This window comes from Lutra lutra, chromosome 8 (genome assembly GCF_902655055.1).
Source record: "Lutra lutra chromosome 8, mLutLut1.2, whole genome shotgun sequence".
Lineage (NCBI taxonomy): Eukaryota > Metazoa > Chordata > Mammalia > Carnivora > Mustelidae > Lutra > Lutra lutra.
The window spans coordinates 97733436-97751670 of record NC_062285.1 but is presented as its reverse complement, the minus strand read 5'-3'; the positions used below and the strand labels follow the sequence as shown (position 1 = coordinate 97751670).

The window sequence follows — 18235 nt, the reverse complement described above, 5'->3', positions numbered from 1 at the left end:
GGTCTGTCAAATAAATAAAAAAAAAATCTTAAAAAAAAAGTAATTAAAAAAAAAAGAAATTACTCTGGCAGGGGAAGCTCTTAGATCTACAAGAGATTAAAAAAAAAAAAAGAACTACAAGAGATTGATGGGAAAGATATTTGGGGAGCACCTATACACTTACATATCTTCATATCACACCTCAGAGATGTACAGCCATTCCCAACAAAAATGTACCATATATGTTGGGGCGCCTGGATGGCTCAGATGTTGGAATATTCAACTCTTGATCTCAGGGTTGTGAATTTAAGCCCCATCTTGGGTATAGAGATTGCTTAAAAATAATATCTTTTTTTTTTTAAGTACCTTATATCTTTTTTTTTTTTTAATAACTTCTTTATTTACTTGAGAAAAAGCAAGCATGAATGGCATGGAGGATCAGAGGTAGAGAGAAACAAACTCCCCACTGATCAGGGATCCCAGTGCAGGGCTTGATCCCAGGATGCTGGGAACATGACCTGAGCTGAAGGCAGATGCTTAACTGACTGAGCTACCCAGGCACCTAAAAAGTACCTTATATTTAAGACTTCTTTATGTATAGCAAGGGCAATTTACACTTCTCACTGGCCTATGCAAAGCAGTGTGCTGTGCCCATTTTTTAAATGAAATATTTTTATTTTGCTATTAGTGAATCCCAAAATTGTGACATAGCCAAGAGGTAGAAGAAATAGTCACTGAAGTGTCTTTCTTTTGTAATCATTTTCTTTTTCTTTTTTTAAGTTAACATATAATGTATTATTTGCTTCAGGGGTACAGGTCTGTGACTCATCAGTCTTACAGAATTCACAGCACTCACCATAACACATAGCCTCCCCAATGCCCATCACCCAGCCACCCCATCCCTCCAATCCCCTCCCCTCCAGCGACCCTCAGTTTGTTTCCTGAGATAAGAACTTCTTATGGTTTGTGTCCCCTCTGGTTTCATCTTGTTTCCTTTTTCTTTTGATGAAATAATGACACAACTCTTGAGCTATAACTTTACCATGATTTTATATGAAAGATAAAATATTTTTAGCATGCAAAATTTTGTGATAGCCAATGTGTTGACCAATCTATTTATTATTTATTATGTACTTGCTATTATTAACTACATAAAGGTGGGAAGAAATCAGGCAGATGACAGACTTCTCTGAGCATTCCAAGACCTCATTTGCCAGTAAGGATCCCTAGGCTCAGTGAGGTAGACAGAGATGTCCAGGGTTGCCCAGGTGACTAATGGCCGAGTCTGAGCCAGAATCCAGTCTCCTGACTCCCATGTTTATGCTCTTTCCACTAGTCAGACAGCCTTTCTTTGATTTTGCAGTATTCTTTTTGCTTGTGAAGTTGTTGTTTTCTTCTGAGCAGGGTGTGAATCTTGTAGGGACTAAAATGCAGGTCAAAATTTGGCCATAATAAGACAGGTACTATGTCCTGAGTTAAAATGTCTTTTCCTTTCTTCTACTTAGCCCCCATGGAAGTCTCAAATCTAAAGGTGACAAATGATGGCACTTTGACCTCTCTAAAAGTCAGGTGGCAAAGACCTTCTGGCAATGTGGATTCCTACAACATTACCCTGTTTCACCAAGGGACTATCAAAGAATCCAGAACATTAGCACCCCAGGTTAATGAAACCCAATTTAAAGACTTAACCCCTGGACGTCTTTATCAAGTTACCATCAGCTGTGTCTCTGGTGAATTGTCTGCTCAGAAGATGGCAGTGGGCAGAACAGGTGAGTGTAGGGCTCCAGAATATTCCTTGGCTGCCCAGATCATTCTCGGATCCATCTTAGAACAAACTAAGTTATAAGGAAGACTCCTTTTCCAACTTGGGAAATGTAGTCTACATGACTGAGGTTGCCCATGGGCCAGGCCCCCTATACAGAGTGAAACAGAAGGTTAATTGCATTCATCTGAGTTATTTAAGCAAATGTGTTTGGAGTGCTTCCTGAATGGTGTGCATAAACTGGCTCTGCCCTGTGCTGTTTCATGTCACACCACTTAAGTCGTGTAAATGCATTAGTTTCGATACTAAGGAATAAAATATTTCTGATTAGCTCCTAGAGTGAGAGCGAGTTAGCACTTAACCATGTTTTCCACAAATTATTTTATTAATTTATGTCACTAAATATTTATCCAGTCCCTTCTATGTATAAATTACTGTGCTATGAGTTTGGGAAGTTGTTAAAATGTCAGAGTTCTGCAAACTACACCAACTACACCCTTTGCCAAATATGGCCTGTAAACTGTATTTGTGTAGCCCCAAGCTAAGAGTGGTTTTTACATATAAAAGGTTTTTTTTTTTTTTTTAAGGGAAAAAGAAAGATAAATATGAGACAGAGACCATATGTGGCCTGGAAAGCCTGAAATATTTACCTTGCCAGCCTTTGCTTTTAAGGAAGTTATATTTTAATCAGACAAATGTAGACTATACACACAAAAAATAAAACAGTATACTTTAATAAGAGTAATTGCATTGGCGTTGCCATGTATCAGACACTAACCAAACACTTGATACCATTAACATGAGAGAGGTTCTGTTATTATCATCATTTTAGAGATAATTCAGAGAGCTCAAATAACTTGTCCATAGTCATCTAGCCAGTGAATGGTGGGGTTGGCATTTAAACCAGAGTGTTTAATTCCAGGGTCCATTCTCTGTGCTGTTAGAGATTCCAAGTAAGAGCCATATGGTCTGAAAAACAAGAGAGCAAAATTCTTGTTCAGAAGACCAGTAAAGACTTCTTGGAGGAAATGGGTTTTAACTGGACCTAAAAATTGTGAGGCTCTTGGCAAGGGAAGAGGGCAAAGAGGGAAGGGCACTTGAGGTGGAAGGAGTAGTATAAGCAAAGGCATGGAGGAAGAAGGCCCCAGTATATTTACAGGTCTGCAGAACATGCACCTGGAGGCCAGTATGGGAGAGAGTGCAGAAGCAGGGTGGGTGGCTGCAGGAACTAGTCAGAATTAAGACCAGAAGGATATGGGGTCTGATTTTGGAAAGCTACAGATGCCAGACCCAGGATTTGATGTTTTATTCTGTAATTAATGGAGAGAATTTGCATGCTTTTAAGCAAATGAATTATTAGACCAGAGCTACCTTGCAAGAAGATTAATCTTGTCAGTTGATAAAGGAAGGACTCTTTCATGACCACGACATGCAGTGTCTCTACCAAAAGATACCACATCCATCAATGTCAACATCATTAGAGGCAACATCAATATTGTCTCTAGGGCTGGTGTGCAGTCAATAAAACACAGCAGTCATATTGCTAGGTTATTAACAGTGTTACAGAAGATCCATTACTGATATTACTAAGATGATTTTAGCATATATTTCTTGAGTGTCTGATGTCTCCAAAATGAGGAAAAAATACTCATTTGCAATCCACAAATAGAAATGTTTTGAACTGCAGCTATTAGGTCTCTTATCTACTGTTGCCCATGAAAAGTGAATCAGTATCCTTACTTTTGGTTTTTAGAATCTCCTTTTTGACATCATTTCACCGTTTAGTTCCAGACAAAGTTGGGAACCTGAAGGTAAACAGCAATGGTTCGATAAGGTCCTTAGTAGTGAGCTGGTCGCCCCCTGCTGGAGACTGGGAGCAGTATCGTATTCTGCTCTTCAATGATTCTGTGGTGCTGCTCAACGTCACCGTGGGAAAGGAGGAGACACTCTACACCATAGATGATTTGGGGCTCATACCGGGAAGACAGTATGAAGTAGACGTCACTGTTGAGAGTGGAAATCTGAAGAATTCTAAGCGCTCCCAAGGCAGGACAGGTAAGCAAATACAAAGGTGTTAATGACGCTGGAACCTTAACTTGGTCCCTCTCCCAAGCAACCCAGGTAGCTGTCAATGCCTCCCTCCGCCCCCACCATGTTCCCTGAATTTGAGATATTATAGACTTTTAGACTGAATTATTTTTGGTAATGTTTAATTTTGTCAAATTAGAACATTAAAAATTGCTTCCACTAATAAATCCATTATTTTATGAAAAGAAAGACATTTTAAACACCAAAAGAATAAGAAGAAAACAATTGGAGAATTCTTCCCACAAAAGAAGATAGTTGACAGTTTTTTGCTAGTGATCAGTGTTAGAAAACCATTGCTTTGACTTGATGTTGACTAATGAGGGAATTTCATGGTCCAAAGAGGGGTTATTAAAGGGAAGTGGAATATATTTGGATTTTAGGGTAGAAGAGAATGAGGATCCCGAGACATGGGTCTTGGTATTCTGACTGTCACCACTATACTGTAACTCCTTGGGGAAGTCACAACCCCTCTGAGACTGTTTGCTCAACTCTCAAATTAAGAGAATTGTCCTTCCAAACTCAACATTCCTATGACATGGAATACTCCATACTTGGAGTGAAATTCAAATATCTTCTCTCTTAGTCTTGCCTGATGATAAGGAAATAACTACTTTGATTCAATGTTCTTCTTAGAAGAATGTCAAAGAAGAAGATCAAGATATCCTTAGCTTGCCAACTGGGTCCTCCAGTCATATCTTCATTTTCTAAATATTAATATTCCTTAGATAATGATCAAAGGCCTATTTAAGCTTAAACCAAGCTCATTTCAGCATTTTACAGGACAAGTATCTATGTCCTTTCCCATATTTTATCTCATTCACCTCAAATAACTTGGAATACTGTCAAGAAACAGTAGGGGCTCTCAGCAGTTGGCATAATTATCAGGAGAACTTTTCTTAAATTGTACCTCTAGGTGAATAAGGTTAGTTGAAGTAGGCTTTGATGTAACAATCCAATTGATTTCAATATATTAAAGAAGGAAGATACAGATTTTAGGACTCAGAACGGAATTACAGAAAATTTCTTTAATGTAGAAATCAATATAATTTTACACACTTTGTTCTTCCATAATTTTGTTTCCCTATTGTTTTATGGGACTAGTACTTTACTCTTAGCAATGTGTCCTAGAAATTGTAATGAAACCTTTTAGAGAAATGGAAACAATTTCAATTCTTTGGATAATGGGAGCCTTTAATCAGATACTATTCTTGCTTGCCAGCTATACTATTATTGTTTTCCCTTTCATGGATACATCGGTGTCCACTTCTCAGAAATGTTCCAGAGAAAGTTGGAAACCTGGAGAAAAAGGGAAGCACTTTGTCTTTCCAATCTAACAGGGTAAAAAATACTCCTGATTTCATCTATATAGTCAAATGTGGACCTTTCTCAGTGGTTTTGTGGATGATATGATTGAATTAAGTATTTTCATATCATAGAATTCATATGAAGAAATAAACACTCGAGGTAATATGTGGTCAAAAATAAATGACCCAGGAAAGCATTTTCCAGTGTATTCTTTTGAATCCTCCTTTCTGGATAGGTTATATAAACAAAATTTGGTGTGCCTGGCTGATTCAGTCAGTGAAGCATGCAACTCTTGACCTCTTGGCTGTGAGTTCAAGCCCCACGTTGGGTGTGAGAGATTACTTAAAAATAAAATCTTCTAAAAACACACACACACAATTTTTGAGATTAGATCCCACCCCACCCCCCCTCGCCGAGAGCTCATACACTTTCAGAAAAGAAATGCTGAACTGGAACACTTCTGTGGTTGGAAGAGAACAGCCCTCTAAGAAATTCTTGAGTGTTTCTGAGGCAAGTCAATGACGCAGTCTCCATTGCTTTTTTCTTAGTCCCCCTGGCTGTCCTCCAGCTTCGTGTCAAACATGCCAATGAAACCTCTTTGGGCATCATGTGGCAGACCCCTGTAGCAGAATGGGAGAAATACATCATTTCACTAGCTGACAGAGACCTCTTACTCATCCACAAGTCACTCCCCAAAGATGCCAAAGAATTCACTTTTACTGACCTGGTGCCTGGACGAAAATATGTAGCTACAGTCACCAGTATTAGTGGAGACTTAAAAAATTCATCTTCAACTAAAGGAAGAACAGGTAATCTTTTTTTTATAAGTTTTAAACTTTAAAAAGTATCCTGACTACTGAATTGTTTAATGTTTGAATTACAAATGTTCACTGAATGCCTATTATGTACTGGTCATTGTTTTATGAATGTTTTCTATTGTTTGTTTTCTATTACACTTATTTCAACTCTTGGTAGTTGTTTTGTTTGTTTTTTAATTTGTTTGGTTTTATTTTGAAATGGAAGCAGAGAACAACTTTTCTAAGGATATTTTGCTGCAAAAGAAAGCAGAGAAATAGGGCATGATCTGAAAGAGAAGGTCTGTTTGAAAGGAGGATTTTATTTAAGGATAGAAGAAATAACAAGTTTTATGCTGATAGGAATGTTCTAGAAGAGAAAGAAATGGTGATAATATAAAGAGAGAGGAAGAATGGCTATACTTATTCTATGAGTAAGCAAGCTGTGGGATCTAGAGCACAAGTAAAGGAATTGGCTTTAGAAAGGAACATGAGTAGTTTAACTTTAGGATCAGCTCAAAGAAAAAAGAGTATTGGATGAATATACCAGTAAGTAGATGTAGTGGTGGCAATTATTCTTTGATAATGCTCTTCTTCTCTCAGAAATAGGAAGCAAAATCATCCTCAAAGACTCCCTTTTTCCAATTTATATATTATTGTTCTGTATTTTATTTCTCTCTCCTTTTTAACCCCACAAAAAATTACCACTTATCTTCTCATCTTTCCTTCCTGTATCTCACAAGTTCCATTTGAGATTACTTTCCTTCATTTTGGAGAAGAGTCTTCAAATTTCTTTCTTTCTTTCTTTCTTTCTTTCTTTCTTTCTTTCTTTCTTTCTTTCTTTCTTTCTTTTTTTTAAGGATTTTATTTATTTTTTGAGAGAGAGAGAGAGAGAGCAATCATGAGTGGAGGAGGGGCAGAGGGAGACAGAGCCCGATGAGCAGGGGGCCTGATGTGGAGTTTGATCCCAGAACTCCAGGATCATGAGGGTCATAAGCAGACACTTAACCAACTGAGCCACCCAGACGCCCCCAAATGTCTTTATTAGAGTGTTTAGGGATGAACTCTTTACACTTTTGTTTTTCTGTGTATGTCTTTATATAGCTTTCAAAGTTGAAAGATATTTTCTCTGGGTTACAATTCTATGTCTAAAGTTATTTTCAAAAAAAAGAAAGAAAGTAAGTTATTTTCTCTCACTGAAGATATTATTTTCTCACATTGAAGATACTGTAGTCTCTCTGGCATTTATTCTTGCTGTTGAAAAGTCAGACATCAGTCTAATTTCTGTTTCTCTCTGGGTAGTCTGTTTACTATGACTGCTTTTAAGATTTACTCTTTGCCTTTAGTGTTCTGTTTTTTACAGTGATAACCTAGACATAGATGCCTCTATCTTGGTTGAGATCATGATGATTTCTGTACTTGTAGATTAGTATCTTTTATCAGCCCTGGAAATTCTCAGCCATTAGTTCTTTGACATTACCTCTTGCCTTTTCTCCAGTCCCTTTCTATTCTCCCTCTAGTAGTCTAGAATATATATTATTATATAATATATATATTCTATAATATATATTCTATATATATTCTATATATATTCTATATATATATTATACATATATATATATATATATATATATATATTCATATTTTCCTTGTATTTGCTCTCTGGGCTATAGTCTGAATAATTTCCTCAGCCCTGTGTTTTAGTTCCCAAATTCTTTGTTTAGCTCTGTCTAATCTTTTTAAAATCCATCCATTGAGTTTCAAATTTTACTTGTTTATTTCTTCACTTTTAAACATTCTTTTTGGCTCTCTTTCCAAATCAGTTTTGTGCTCTGTTGCTCTTTAGTCATATTTCCATTATCTTCCTTTATTGCCATTAGCAAATAAACCATTTTTATTTTAACTTCTATATCCGATAACTATAATATCTAAAATCTTCAGAAGTTCAATCCTGTTGTCTATTGAGTTTGCTGCCTTTTGCTCATGGTGCTTTACTTCCTTAAGTGTTTGTGATTTTTCACTGTAAAGTCATATATCTTGGAAATTTACTCTGTGGGAATTCTTTGAGGCCTTGTTTATAGATGGGTTTTAGAAAGAATTTTCTTTTCATTTGATTCTTTGAGGTGCACAGGACTGCTATCAACACAGACCTATTTTAATCTAAACTGTCAACTTGGAGGTTTTCTGATCACCCAGTTTTATGAATTAGGGTTGCAAACTCACTGAAACTGTCCTAGGGTTATGAATTCTCAGTGATCATTATTTTTCTCCACCCAGTGCCAAGGATTCTGAGGCAATATGAGGAGCAAAGAGGGAATATTTATTTCACTTATACTTAGAATGTAACCTTTCAGGATCCAATGATATGCAGGGTCACCAAGAGGTTCCTTAGTTTGGGAAAGTCCTACACTTTACCTCCAATTTCACAGATCAAAGTTTAAATTTATATTTGAAAGATGCCCTTAAGATGAAAGTATGCTTCAGTGAACTGGCTACCTATCTTTTTAGTCTCTGAGAATTCCTCACATTCTTGACAACTCACTCATATATTTACATTTTTATATTTTATCCAACACATGTAGTTGTGTTTATTGGGGGTATGCAGCCCACTATACTATAGGAACTGGAAGTCCAAGACACTCTTTTAGTCTTAAGATCATTTTCATCATTCCCGACATTCACATTGCTGGGTCATATAGTAAGTGTATTTTTAACTTTGTAAGAAACTACCAAACTGTTTTCCAGAATGGTTGTAAAATGTTACATTCCCACCAGCAATATATGAGATTAGTTTCTCCATAATCTCAACAGCCCTTGGTATTACAAGTGTTTTGTTTTGTTTTTTAACCATTCTAATAAGCAGGTAGTGGTATCTCGTGTAGTTTTAATTTACCTTTCACTAATTCCTAATAGTTTTGAGCAACTTTTCACATGCTTATACCTTCATTTATCCTCTTTAGGGGACAACATATTTTCAAATATTTGTTCATTTTTTGGTGAGGTTGTTTTTATCATTGAATTTTGAGAATTCTTTATATTTCAGATATTAGTCCATTGTCAGAAATGTGTGTTGAAATGCTTTCTCTCAGGCTGTGGCTTGTCTTTTGATTAATTTATTTGTGTATTTTGCAGATCATGGGTTTTTAATTCTGGTGTCCGATTTATCAGTTTTTTTCTTTCACAGACTATGCTTTTGGTGTCATATGAAGAAATCTTTGCTTTACACAAAGTCACAAAGATTTTCCCTTAAAACTTTTATAATTTTAGGTTTTCAATTGAGGTGCATAATCCATCTTGAGTTCATTTCTATATGTCTGTGAGATTTGGGTTAAGGTTTATTTCTTTGTATATGGATGACTAATAATTCCAGCCCTATTTGTTAAAGAAAACTATTCTTCCTCCACAAAATTGCCCTCACATTTCTGTAAAAAATCAATTGACTCTATATGTGTTGGTCTATTTCTGGATTCTGATTTCTGTTCCATCGATCTATGTGTTTATCTTTTTGCCAGTATCAGACTGCCTTCATTATTGTAGCTTTCTAGTAAGTCTTGAGATCAGATGTTGTTACTCCTCCAACTTTGTTCTTCTTTTTCCAAATTATTTCCATATTAATTCCTTTGCTTTCCATGTGAAATTTAGAATGAGAATTGAATTTTCTGATCCCCATACAGTAGTGTCTTTTTTTTTTTTAAAGATTTATTTATTTATTTATTTGACAGAGAGAAATCACAAGTAAGCAGAGAGGCAGGCAGAGAAAGAGGAGGAAGCAGGCTCCCTGCTGAGCAGAAAGCCCGATGTGGGGCTCGAACCCAGGACCTGGGATCATGACCTGAGCCAAAGGCAGCGGCTTAACCCACTGAGCCACCCAGGCGCCCTACAGTAGTGTCTTTTTAATGAGTGTATTTGTATCTTAATCCAAAAGTCAACAATTTTCTGAGAAGGATTGTGCCGAAGTCCCAATCCTTTTAATTACCATAATTCAGGGAAGAGGCACAAAGAAGATATAACTGATCAAGTGCCAGCTTCAAGATCTATGTAAGATTTTTTTTAATGGATAGATTAGAAATCACAATAGTTGCTAATTAGGAAAAGGACACAGGCTCACAGTTTAGGCAGATCAGGCTTTGGACTCCGGATGACTATTTGTTAGCACTCTGATAATAGATAGGCTAAGCTATTTACATCATAAGGTCTTTGGTTTCCTCTAAAGAGAAATAACAAAGTCAAATTTATAGACTTTTGAATGAGTATCAAATAATATAATTTCTAAAAACCATTGAGTCCATAACTGGCACATAGTTATCACTCATTTATCCCTACTAGTTGTTATGGTTATCACTATTATTACTATCACTATTCTTATAGGATAATATAATGTATACTATTGTAGCATCTTCCTGTATAATAATAATGGTGCTCTTGAGAATGTGCCAAAGAATTAACCAGTTTTCTAAACTACAACCTAATCATCAGGTGGAAGGGATTTCCCAATACCACCCCGTAACAACCATCAGCTCAGGTAGGTAATGAGGCTCTCAGTTCTCATGGGATAATGATAGATAAAATCCCATAAAGTAAACAATATTAAAAAATAACATTCTTTCATTATTGAAAATGTAAGTTCAAAACTACTTAATAGGTAAGCATCATCTCATCCGTGGATCTGAAGCAATTTTGATTTCCCATATAAGCAGCTTCTGTATGGGAGTAGTTTGCCATATGCCGCAGGAAATAGAGTTGAGAGTCTATAGCAAAAAAATATAGATATATTTTTAGCATCTTTAAGACTGTCTCTACTTTTGACTCATTTTGCTATACTTCCTTAGGGTGAATAAATGTCATCTGTGTTGTTTTTTTTTTCCTTCTTCTCTTTGTTTACTGTGTTCCAGTGCCTGCCCAAGTGACTGGCTTGTATGTGGCCAACCAAGGAACAACCAGCAGTCTGTTTACTAACTGGACCCACGCCCTGGGATACATAGAATTCTACCAAGTCTTACTGATCCATGAAAACGTGGTCATCAAAAATGAAAGTGTCTCCAGTGAGACCAGCAGATATAGCTTCCACTCCCTCAAATCAGGCAGCCTCTACTCTGTGGTGGTAACAACAGTAAGCGGCGGGATCTCATCCCGACAAGTGGTGGTGGAGGGAAGGACAGGTAAGAAGAGCACATGGAAACTCTAGAGTATATTCTAAGATGTTTTGAAGCACCCTAAAAACAGATCCAGTTTTGACTTTCCTAGAAACCAGGTTTCAATACCAACCATCCATATATGTTGCTCTCCTAGGAATGGAAATTGAGGGTTGAGTGAGGGTAAGTAGAATAAATTCTGAATTTTCTAAAATCTCCCATAAAGGTGTCAGAACTTCTAGAAAAACCGTTGTGGTAACATAGTAGTCATTTGACACCTAGGCTTATTCCCTCATTCAGTTGATGATTTCCTTAATGTTTATGTCCCAGTTAAGATAAAAAAGAAGTGAGATTTTTTTAAAAAAAGGTATATTCCACTCCCTTTCCTATTTTTGTTTCAAGACATAGTAAGGAAATGATCTCCAACTTCTGTGGTCCAAAGTGGAGTTAATAAAATCCCCAAATCACATATAGTTTCAGAAGCAACATTAAACAAGTTAATACTATAACCACCTAACAATGTTTCCTGACCTTGAAGAGATCACAGTCACAAATGGGTCAAAGAGCTAATTCAACAAACAAGTGGTATATAGTTACCTGTGTCAGACAGGACTGGCACCAAAGAAGGAAATATAATTTTCTACACAAGACCAAGAAAGAATATAAATAAACAGTATAAAATTTATGTTCCAGTTTCTTAAAAAGAAAAAAATTTAATGCATTTGGTAGAAGCTTTGATAATTATTAATGAACACAGAATCAGGTCAGTGAATTTGCCTACTTAATTCTATATGATTGTAAGTTGGATTTCAGGCTTCTCTTGTATTTCTGATGCTCGGATACTGATGCTTAGATTCTATCAGCTGTAGACGTCATAGATACGTCCCTTTTTAAAAATCATGAATCTTATCTACTTAATGAACCCAAGGAACATTAACTTCATTAGCTCTCCCAGAAATGCAACTAAGTCATTGAAAAGATATTTCATAGTTTTGGTAGAAATTCACTGAGATGTGCCATTTTTCTCATTCTGTGGCAGCTGACATTATTACCTACATCCTTCTTCCTGATACCTTCCTTCTTTTTCAGTGCTTCTGTGCACCAGCCATTGGTGTAGTGTCATTGGGGGTGGGGGAAAAGCTTAGCTTGGGAATCAGAGGACCTAGATTCTGGCTCTAGCTCTGCCATTAGCTTACATCTTGAAGCCTCCAGCTTCTAATCCATCCCTGATAATACACTGCAATATATCCCTGTTGGAGTAAGGAAATGTTGGAGAAATAACAAGAAAGCTGAGGAGAGGGTTGAGAAGGGCCTTGCCCCCATTTCCCAGTGAGTTGCGGTTGTATTAGTCAGATCAGACTGACTTATTTCCTGCTTATCCAACGGGACAACATGGAGATTCCAGATTAGACAGCTCTGGGGTTGGTTCTTTCCCGAGCAGTAAGTCAGGGATCCAGGCTTCTACCATCTGTGGCTCTTCCTTCCTCTAGGTCCTCAGAACTCTGTCCATTTCCCCAGAGACTAGAGGTCATGGGGTGGGGGAAGATGACCAGACCCGAAAGTAGACACATCACTTCCCCCTCCACATTCCATTGGCAGGAACACAGTTAAATGGCTACATTTCACTGCTGGGGAGACTGGGAAATGTAGCCTAGCGTGTGTCCAAGAGGAAAAGGAAATAGTTTGCTTAACAACTAGTCAGATTCCGCCACACAAGTTAATATCCAAATTTTAAAATATGTCAAGAGCTTTCCAACTTAACTGTGATACATTAACATAGTTTGGCTGCCGATACCACTTGAAATGAATGAGCTTTGTTTTTATGCCTCTATTTTTATTGTAGCAGAGGTATCGGTATTTGACCCACAGTATATGAAAGTATAAGTATACAAAAACAAGACAGTTCTTTGCAGAATGATGATAGGATTTTGAGGAGAGGGCAAAATATGAGTAAATATAAGCATGAGTTATTTTACTCAAACACATTTAAGAGTGCAGACATTATCATGAGAAAAGGGGGAAATGGGATACTACTATAGAAACACAGTAATTAGAGATTTCTAAACGTGCCTGGGTTAGTAAATTTTGTATGTGGTTGATTGTAAAACATTTAACGGCTAAAGCCTTGATAATCATGACTATCTACTCAAACTGCTGAAATGTTGGTCAGTTCCGAAATAATTGAAAGGTTTTGAACGGCTTTCTTACTCACTTCAATTTCCACAGAGTTGAAACATATAAATAAACCCTCCCAGTCTAGAGAAGGTGGCAAAATATTTAAAGTTAAAGATATCAGATATGCTTAACAAATCTAGTTCCAACCTGGGAAAATGCTGGTTCTAAAGGAAGAACAAGTTGTATATCTGTTTTCTTATAACCATGAATTTATATTTTTGACAAAACATTTGATAATTGTATCTTTTCTAATAAAATGTTAGTAGTTGCAAATATTTCTAGCAGTTTTGAAAAACAAACATAATTCTATTGAGAGCAACCAAGGGATGTCCAGATTGTTAAATAAAGGGAAGGGAAGGAGGAAGGGAGGGAGAGAGGAAGACATCAGTATAGAACTATTAAGGCTAAAAGATTCAACTTTATTTCTAGAAAATGTTCATATACATGGAACAGCATTTGCAGAGCTGCTCAGTATGGTGCTATTTATAATTTTTGGTGATGGACAAGTGCCAGTAAGTGTAAAGAAGACTTTGAGGCTTAAATCACAAAATCAGAGTGTATTAGATTAGAAGGATTCTCAGAGGTCATCTAGCTGGATCCTGTCCATTGTACGTGAGGTAGGGATATTGACAATTATATGAAAATATTTAGCTGCAGCCGTGAGCCAGCGAGGAAAATAGTAGTGCATTCACATACTCTACAGGATTTTATTCTGATATTTATTGCTGGCAATACTATCTTCTGTATACTTATTTCTGATACATACATAACTATTACTCAATACCCCAATGATTAATTTGCATATTGCCTTTAGCCAAGAAGCTCCTTGAAGGCATCCACATCTTTTTCATTTTTGTATCTGTGGCAAATGGTGGGTTCTCCATAAATGTTTGTGGCAGTAAACCCCAATTAAAATAAGCAAACAATAGTGGCCACTATCCCCGCAATAGTTCCTTCTGCGCACTGTTGGGTCAATCTCCAGATTTGTTGTTTTCAGGACAGGCTTTTAGGTTGATTTCTTGCCACTAGAGGGCAGGAAATGCTTTATAAAGGGCAGATGCAACGCCTCTCCTGTGTTATTAGACTCCCCAGGAATAAATAACTTCATCACAAGAAGATCAAAGCTATCCAAAGTCTAAGCTCTTTAGAAATGTATGGTGTTCTTCATCTTTCCCTTCAAACATCTTTGCTTATTGATGAGTTTGGTTCGAGCTGATTCATTTGGATTGTTACATTTGTTCCTTTTCCTGCAGAGGGAACCTCCTGACACATTCACATAAATATATGCCTCCACTTAAAATACTTTGCAAACAGCAAGACCATAAAAATGCAGTAGTGGCATCCCTGTGTTTATGAGGCCCCCAAAAGACCTTCTTGCATTTTTATTTGAGTTAGCCTTGCTGATCCCAAAACCCTCAGCTTCCAGAAGCTAAGGCGAAATCCTCACATGTCTTTGACCTCTTTAGGTAATCAGACGAGATCTCCTGGGTCCACACTGTTTTTGCTGACCGCGGTCGATGACTCCAGACTTTTGACCTTGCTTTCTTTTTTCAAATGTTCTCCCCCTTTTTAAATCCCAGTCCCTTCCAGTGTGAGTGGAGTGACGGTAAACAATTCTGGTCGCAATGACTACCTGAGCATTTCCTGGCTGCCGGCTCCAGGAGACGTGGATAACTATGTGGTGACGCTCTCTCATGGCAGCAGGGTCGTTCAGTCCCTTGTTATTGCCAAGTCTGTCAGCGAATGTTCCTTCAGCTCCCTTACTCCGGGCCGCCTCTACAATGTGACCATAACTACAAGGAGCGGCAAGTATGAAAACCATTCCTTCAGCCAGGAGCGAACAGGTAAGGCTTTCAGGAGAGCCAGGCTCTGTAAGAAGGGGCTAGCTAGGGGCACTTGGGTGGCTCCATCGTTTAAGCCTCTGCCTTCGGCTCAGGTCATGATCTCATGGTCCTGGGATCAAGTCCTGAATCAGGCTCCTTACTCGGAGGGGAGCTTGCTTCTCCCTCTCTGTCTGCCCCTGCCCCCTGCTTGTGGGTGCACGCGCTTTCTCTCTCTCTTTCTCTCTCTCAAATAAATCAGTAAAATCTTAAAAAAAAAAAAAAAAAGAAAGAAAGAAAAAGGAAGTGGCTGTCTATATGGCTCAAGGCAACAGATCTGCAACAATTCTGTAATGATAGGATTAAAGGCTGTTGAGATCACAGAATTGTGACAGTCTTCAAATTTTGACCCTAGAAACTCCTTATGAGAGCACACGTTTCCTTTAAAGTGAGATGAACACTACTTTCATGGCTAGAATTCGTATTATATTCAAATATAGTAATAAGTGTTTGCTGTTTGGGGAGTACTTTTTGGTTGCTAGACATGGACTTTATGTATGTTAACTAACTTAATTCTTGCAATTTCCTTATGGAGATCATTGTCATTATTCCCACTTTGTAGATCAGGAAATCAAGGTTCAGGGAGGCTAAAAAATAAGTTGCTCAACTGTTTAACTTGTTAAATGAGCCAGTGCGTTTCTGTATTTAAACCCAGTTCTGAATGGCTCCGTAACCTATGAAGTTCTCTGCCCTAAAATCCTTCCTGAAATGTCTATTTGGTCAAAGTCCACTATTCATTCTTTTTCACACAAGGTGAAAAAACATGAACATTTTTTGTTCTGGGACCAGGAGCAAAATCCTAGCAAAGGCAATGAATGTCAGGTCTTCGATGTTCTCGAAAGAACTCAATTTAGATGGCTACCATTTTCCCAATGTACTTACGCTTTTGGGGTTTACAGCTGAGATTTTTGCTTAAGGTCGACATTAATATTTTGTCAAGCCTCTCCTGCTGAGCTATGGGTTGATATTTGCATTTAAAAATGTCAGGGTTTCTTTGACAAGGCAGTCAAGAGTACTCAACGTAGAAAGGACAGTCTTTTCAATAAATGTACTGAGATAATTGGATGTGCACACATAAAAGAATTAAACTGGATCTCTCTCTTATACCATTCACAAAAATTAACTCAAAATAAATTAAGTTCATTTGTTTGTGAAATGAATTAAAGTTTAATGTAAGAACTGAAAATACGAAATTCCTAGAAGAAAATATAGGGTCTTGGTGGTGATTTTTTGGATATGACATATAAAGCATAAGCAAAAAAAAAATCAAAGACAAGCAACTGGGACTACATCAAAACAAAAAGATTCTGCTCAGCAAAAGAAACCATCGGCAAAGTGAAGAAACAACCTATGGAATGGGAAAAATATTTGCAAACTGTACACCTTGATAATGGGTTAATACCCAAAGTTGTGGTTAATATCCTAAATAAGAAGAACTCATACAATTCAATAGCAAAAAAGTAAATAACCCTATTAAAAATGGTTAAAGGACCTGCATAGTCATTTTCTTTTTTTTTTTTTTAAAGATTTTATTTATTTATTTGACAGAGAGAGATCACAAGTAGACGGAGAGGAAGGCAGAGAGAGAGAGAGAGAGAGGGAAGCAGGCTTCTTGCTGAGCAGAGAGCCCGATGTGGGACTCGATCCCAGGACCCTGAGATCATGACCTGAGCCGAAGGCAGCGGCTTAACCCACTGAGCCACCCAGGCGCCCCTGCATAGTCATTTTATAAAGAAGATATATGTGGGGTGCCTGGGTGGCTCAGTAGGTTAAGCCTCTGCCTTTGGCTCAGGTCATGATCTTGGGGTCCTGGGATCGAGCCCCACATCAGGATCTCTGCTCAGCAGGGAGCCTGCTTCCCCCTCTCTCTCAGCCTGCCTCTCTGCCTACTTGTGATCTCCCTCTCTCTGTGTCTAATAAATAAATGAAACCTTAAAAATAAAAGAAGATGTACAAAAGGCCAACAAGCAGATGAAAAGATAGTTAACATCACTGGTCATTAGGAAAATGCAAATTAAAACCACAATGTCATATCTCCTTTTGGCTGTTAGAATGGTCATCATCAAAAGACAAGAGGTAATGAATGCTGACATTGACATGGAGAAAAGGCAACCCTTGTGCACCGTTGGGTATGAAAACTGGTATAGCTAGTGTGGAAAACAGTATGGAAGATCCTCAGAAAATTAAAAACTGGGGCGCCTGGGTGGCTCAGTGGGTTAAGCCGCTGCCTTCGGCTTGGGTCATGATCTCAGGGTCCTAGGATCGAGTCCCGCATCGGGCTCTCTGCTCAGCGGGGAGCCTGCTTCCCTCTCTCTCTGTGCCTGCTTCTCTGTCTACTTGCAATCTCTCTCTGTCAAATAAATAAATAAAATCTAAAAAAAAAAAAATTAAAAACCACCCCATGATCCAAACATTTCACTTCTGGGATTATATCCAAAGGAAACAAAAGCACTAGCTCAAAAAATATCTGCACCCTTGTGTTCATAGCAGCATTATTTACAACAGCCAAGACATGGGAACAATCTGAGTGTTCCATCCATGGATGAATGGATAAAGAAGTGGTATATCGGGGCACCTGGGTAGCTCAGTGGGTTAAAGCCTCTGCCTTTGGCTCAGGTCTTGATCCCAGGGTCCTGGGATTGAGCTCCTCATCAGGTTCTCTGCTTCGCAGGGAGCCTGCTTCCTCCTCTCTCTCTCTCTCTGCCTGCCTCTCTGCTTACTTGTGATCTCTGTCTGTCAAATAAATAAAAAAAATCTTAAAAAAAAAGAAGTTGTATATCTATGCAATGGAATAATATTCAGCCATAAAAATTAGGAAATCCTACCCTTTGCTCCAACCTGCATGGATCTTAAAGGTATTATGCTAAGTGAAATAAGTCAAAAAGAAAAGACAAATACTCAATGATCTGACTTGTATGTAGAATCTAAAACTAAAGCAAAGGCAAACTAATAGAAAAAGGCAGAGGCAGAGTGGGGGAAGGAGGAACTGGAGGAAGAGGGTCAACAGGTACAAGTTCCAGTTATAAGATAAATAAGTGCTAGTGATGTAATGTGCCCCATGATGACAATACATAAGAAAGTTCTTAAGAGGTTAAATCATAAGAGTTATCATCATATTAA

General features: G+C 37.7%; 1 protein-coding gene across 1 annotated transcript in view; it reads left to right on the top strand.

The window, feature by feature from the left end:
* PTPRB (protein tyrosine phosphatase receptor type B) overlaps positions 1 to 18235 on the top strand; it is a 113315-nt gene that overhangs the window by 44311 nt on the left and 50769 nt on the right. Inside the window, 5 exon segments of the mRNA XM_047739421.1 lie at positions 1485 to 1748; positions 3527 to 3796; positions 5683 to 5943; positions 10821 to 11087; positions 14816 to 15079. Of these exon segments, the coding sequence (XP_047595377.1) occupies positions 1485 to 1748; positions 3527 to 3796; positions 5683 to 5943; positions 10821 to 11087; positions 14816 to 15079 (1326 nt within the window).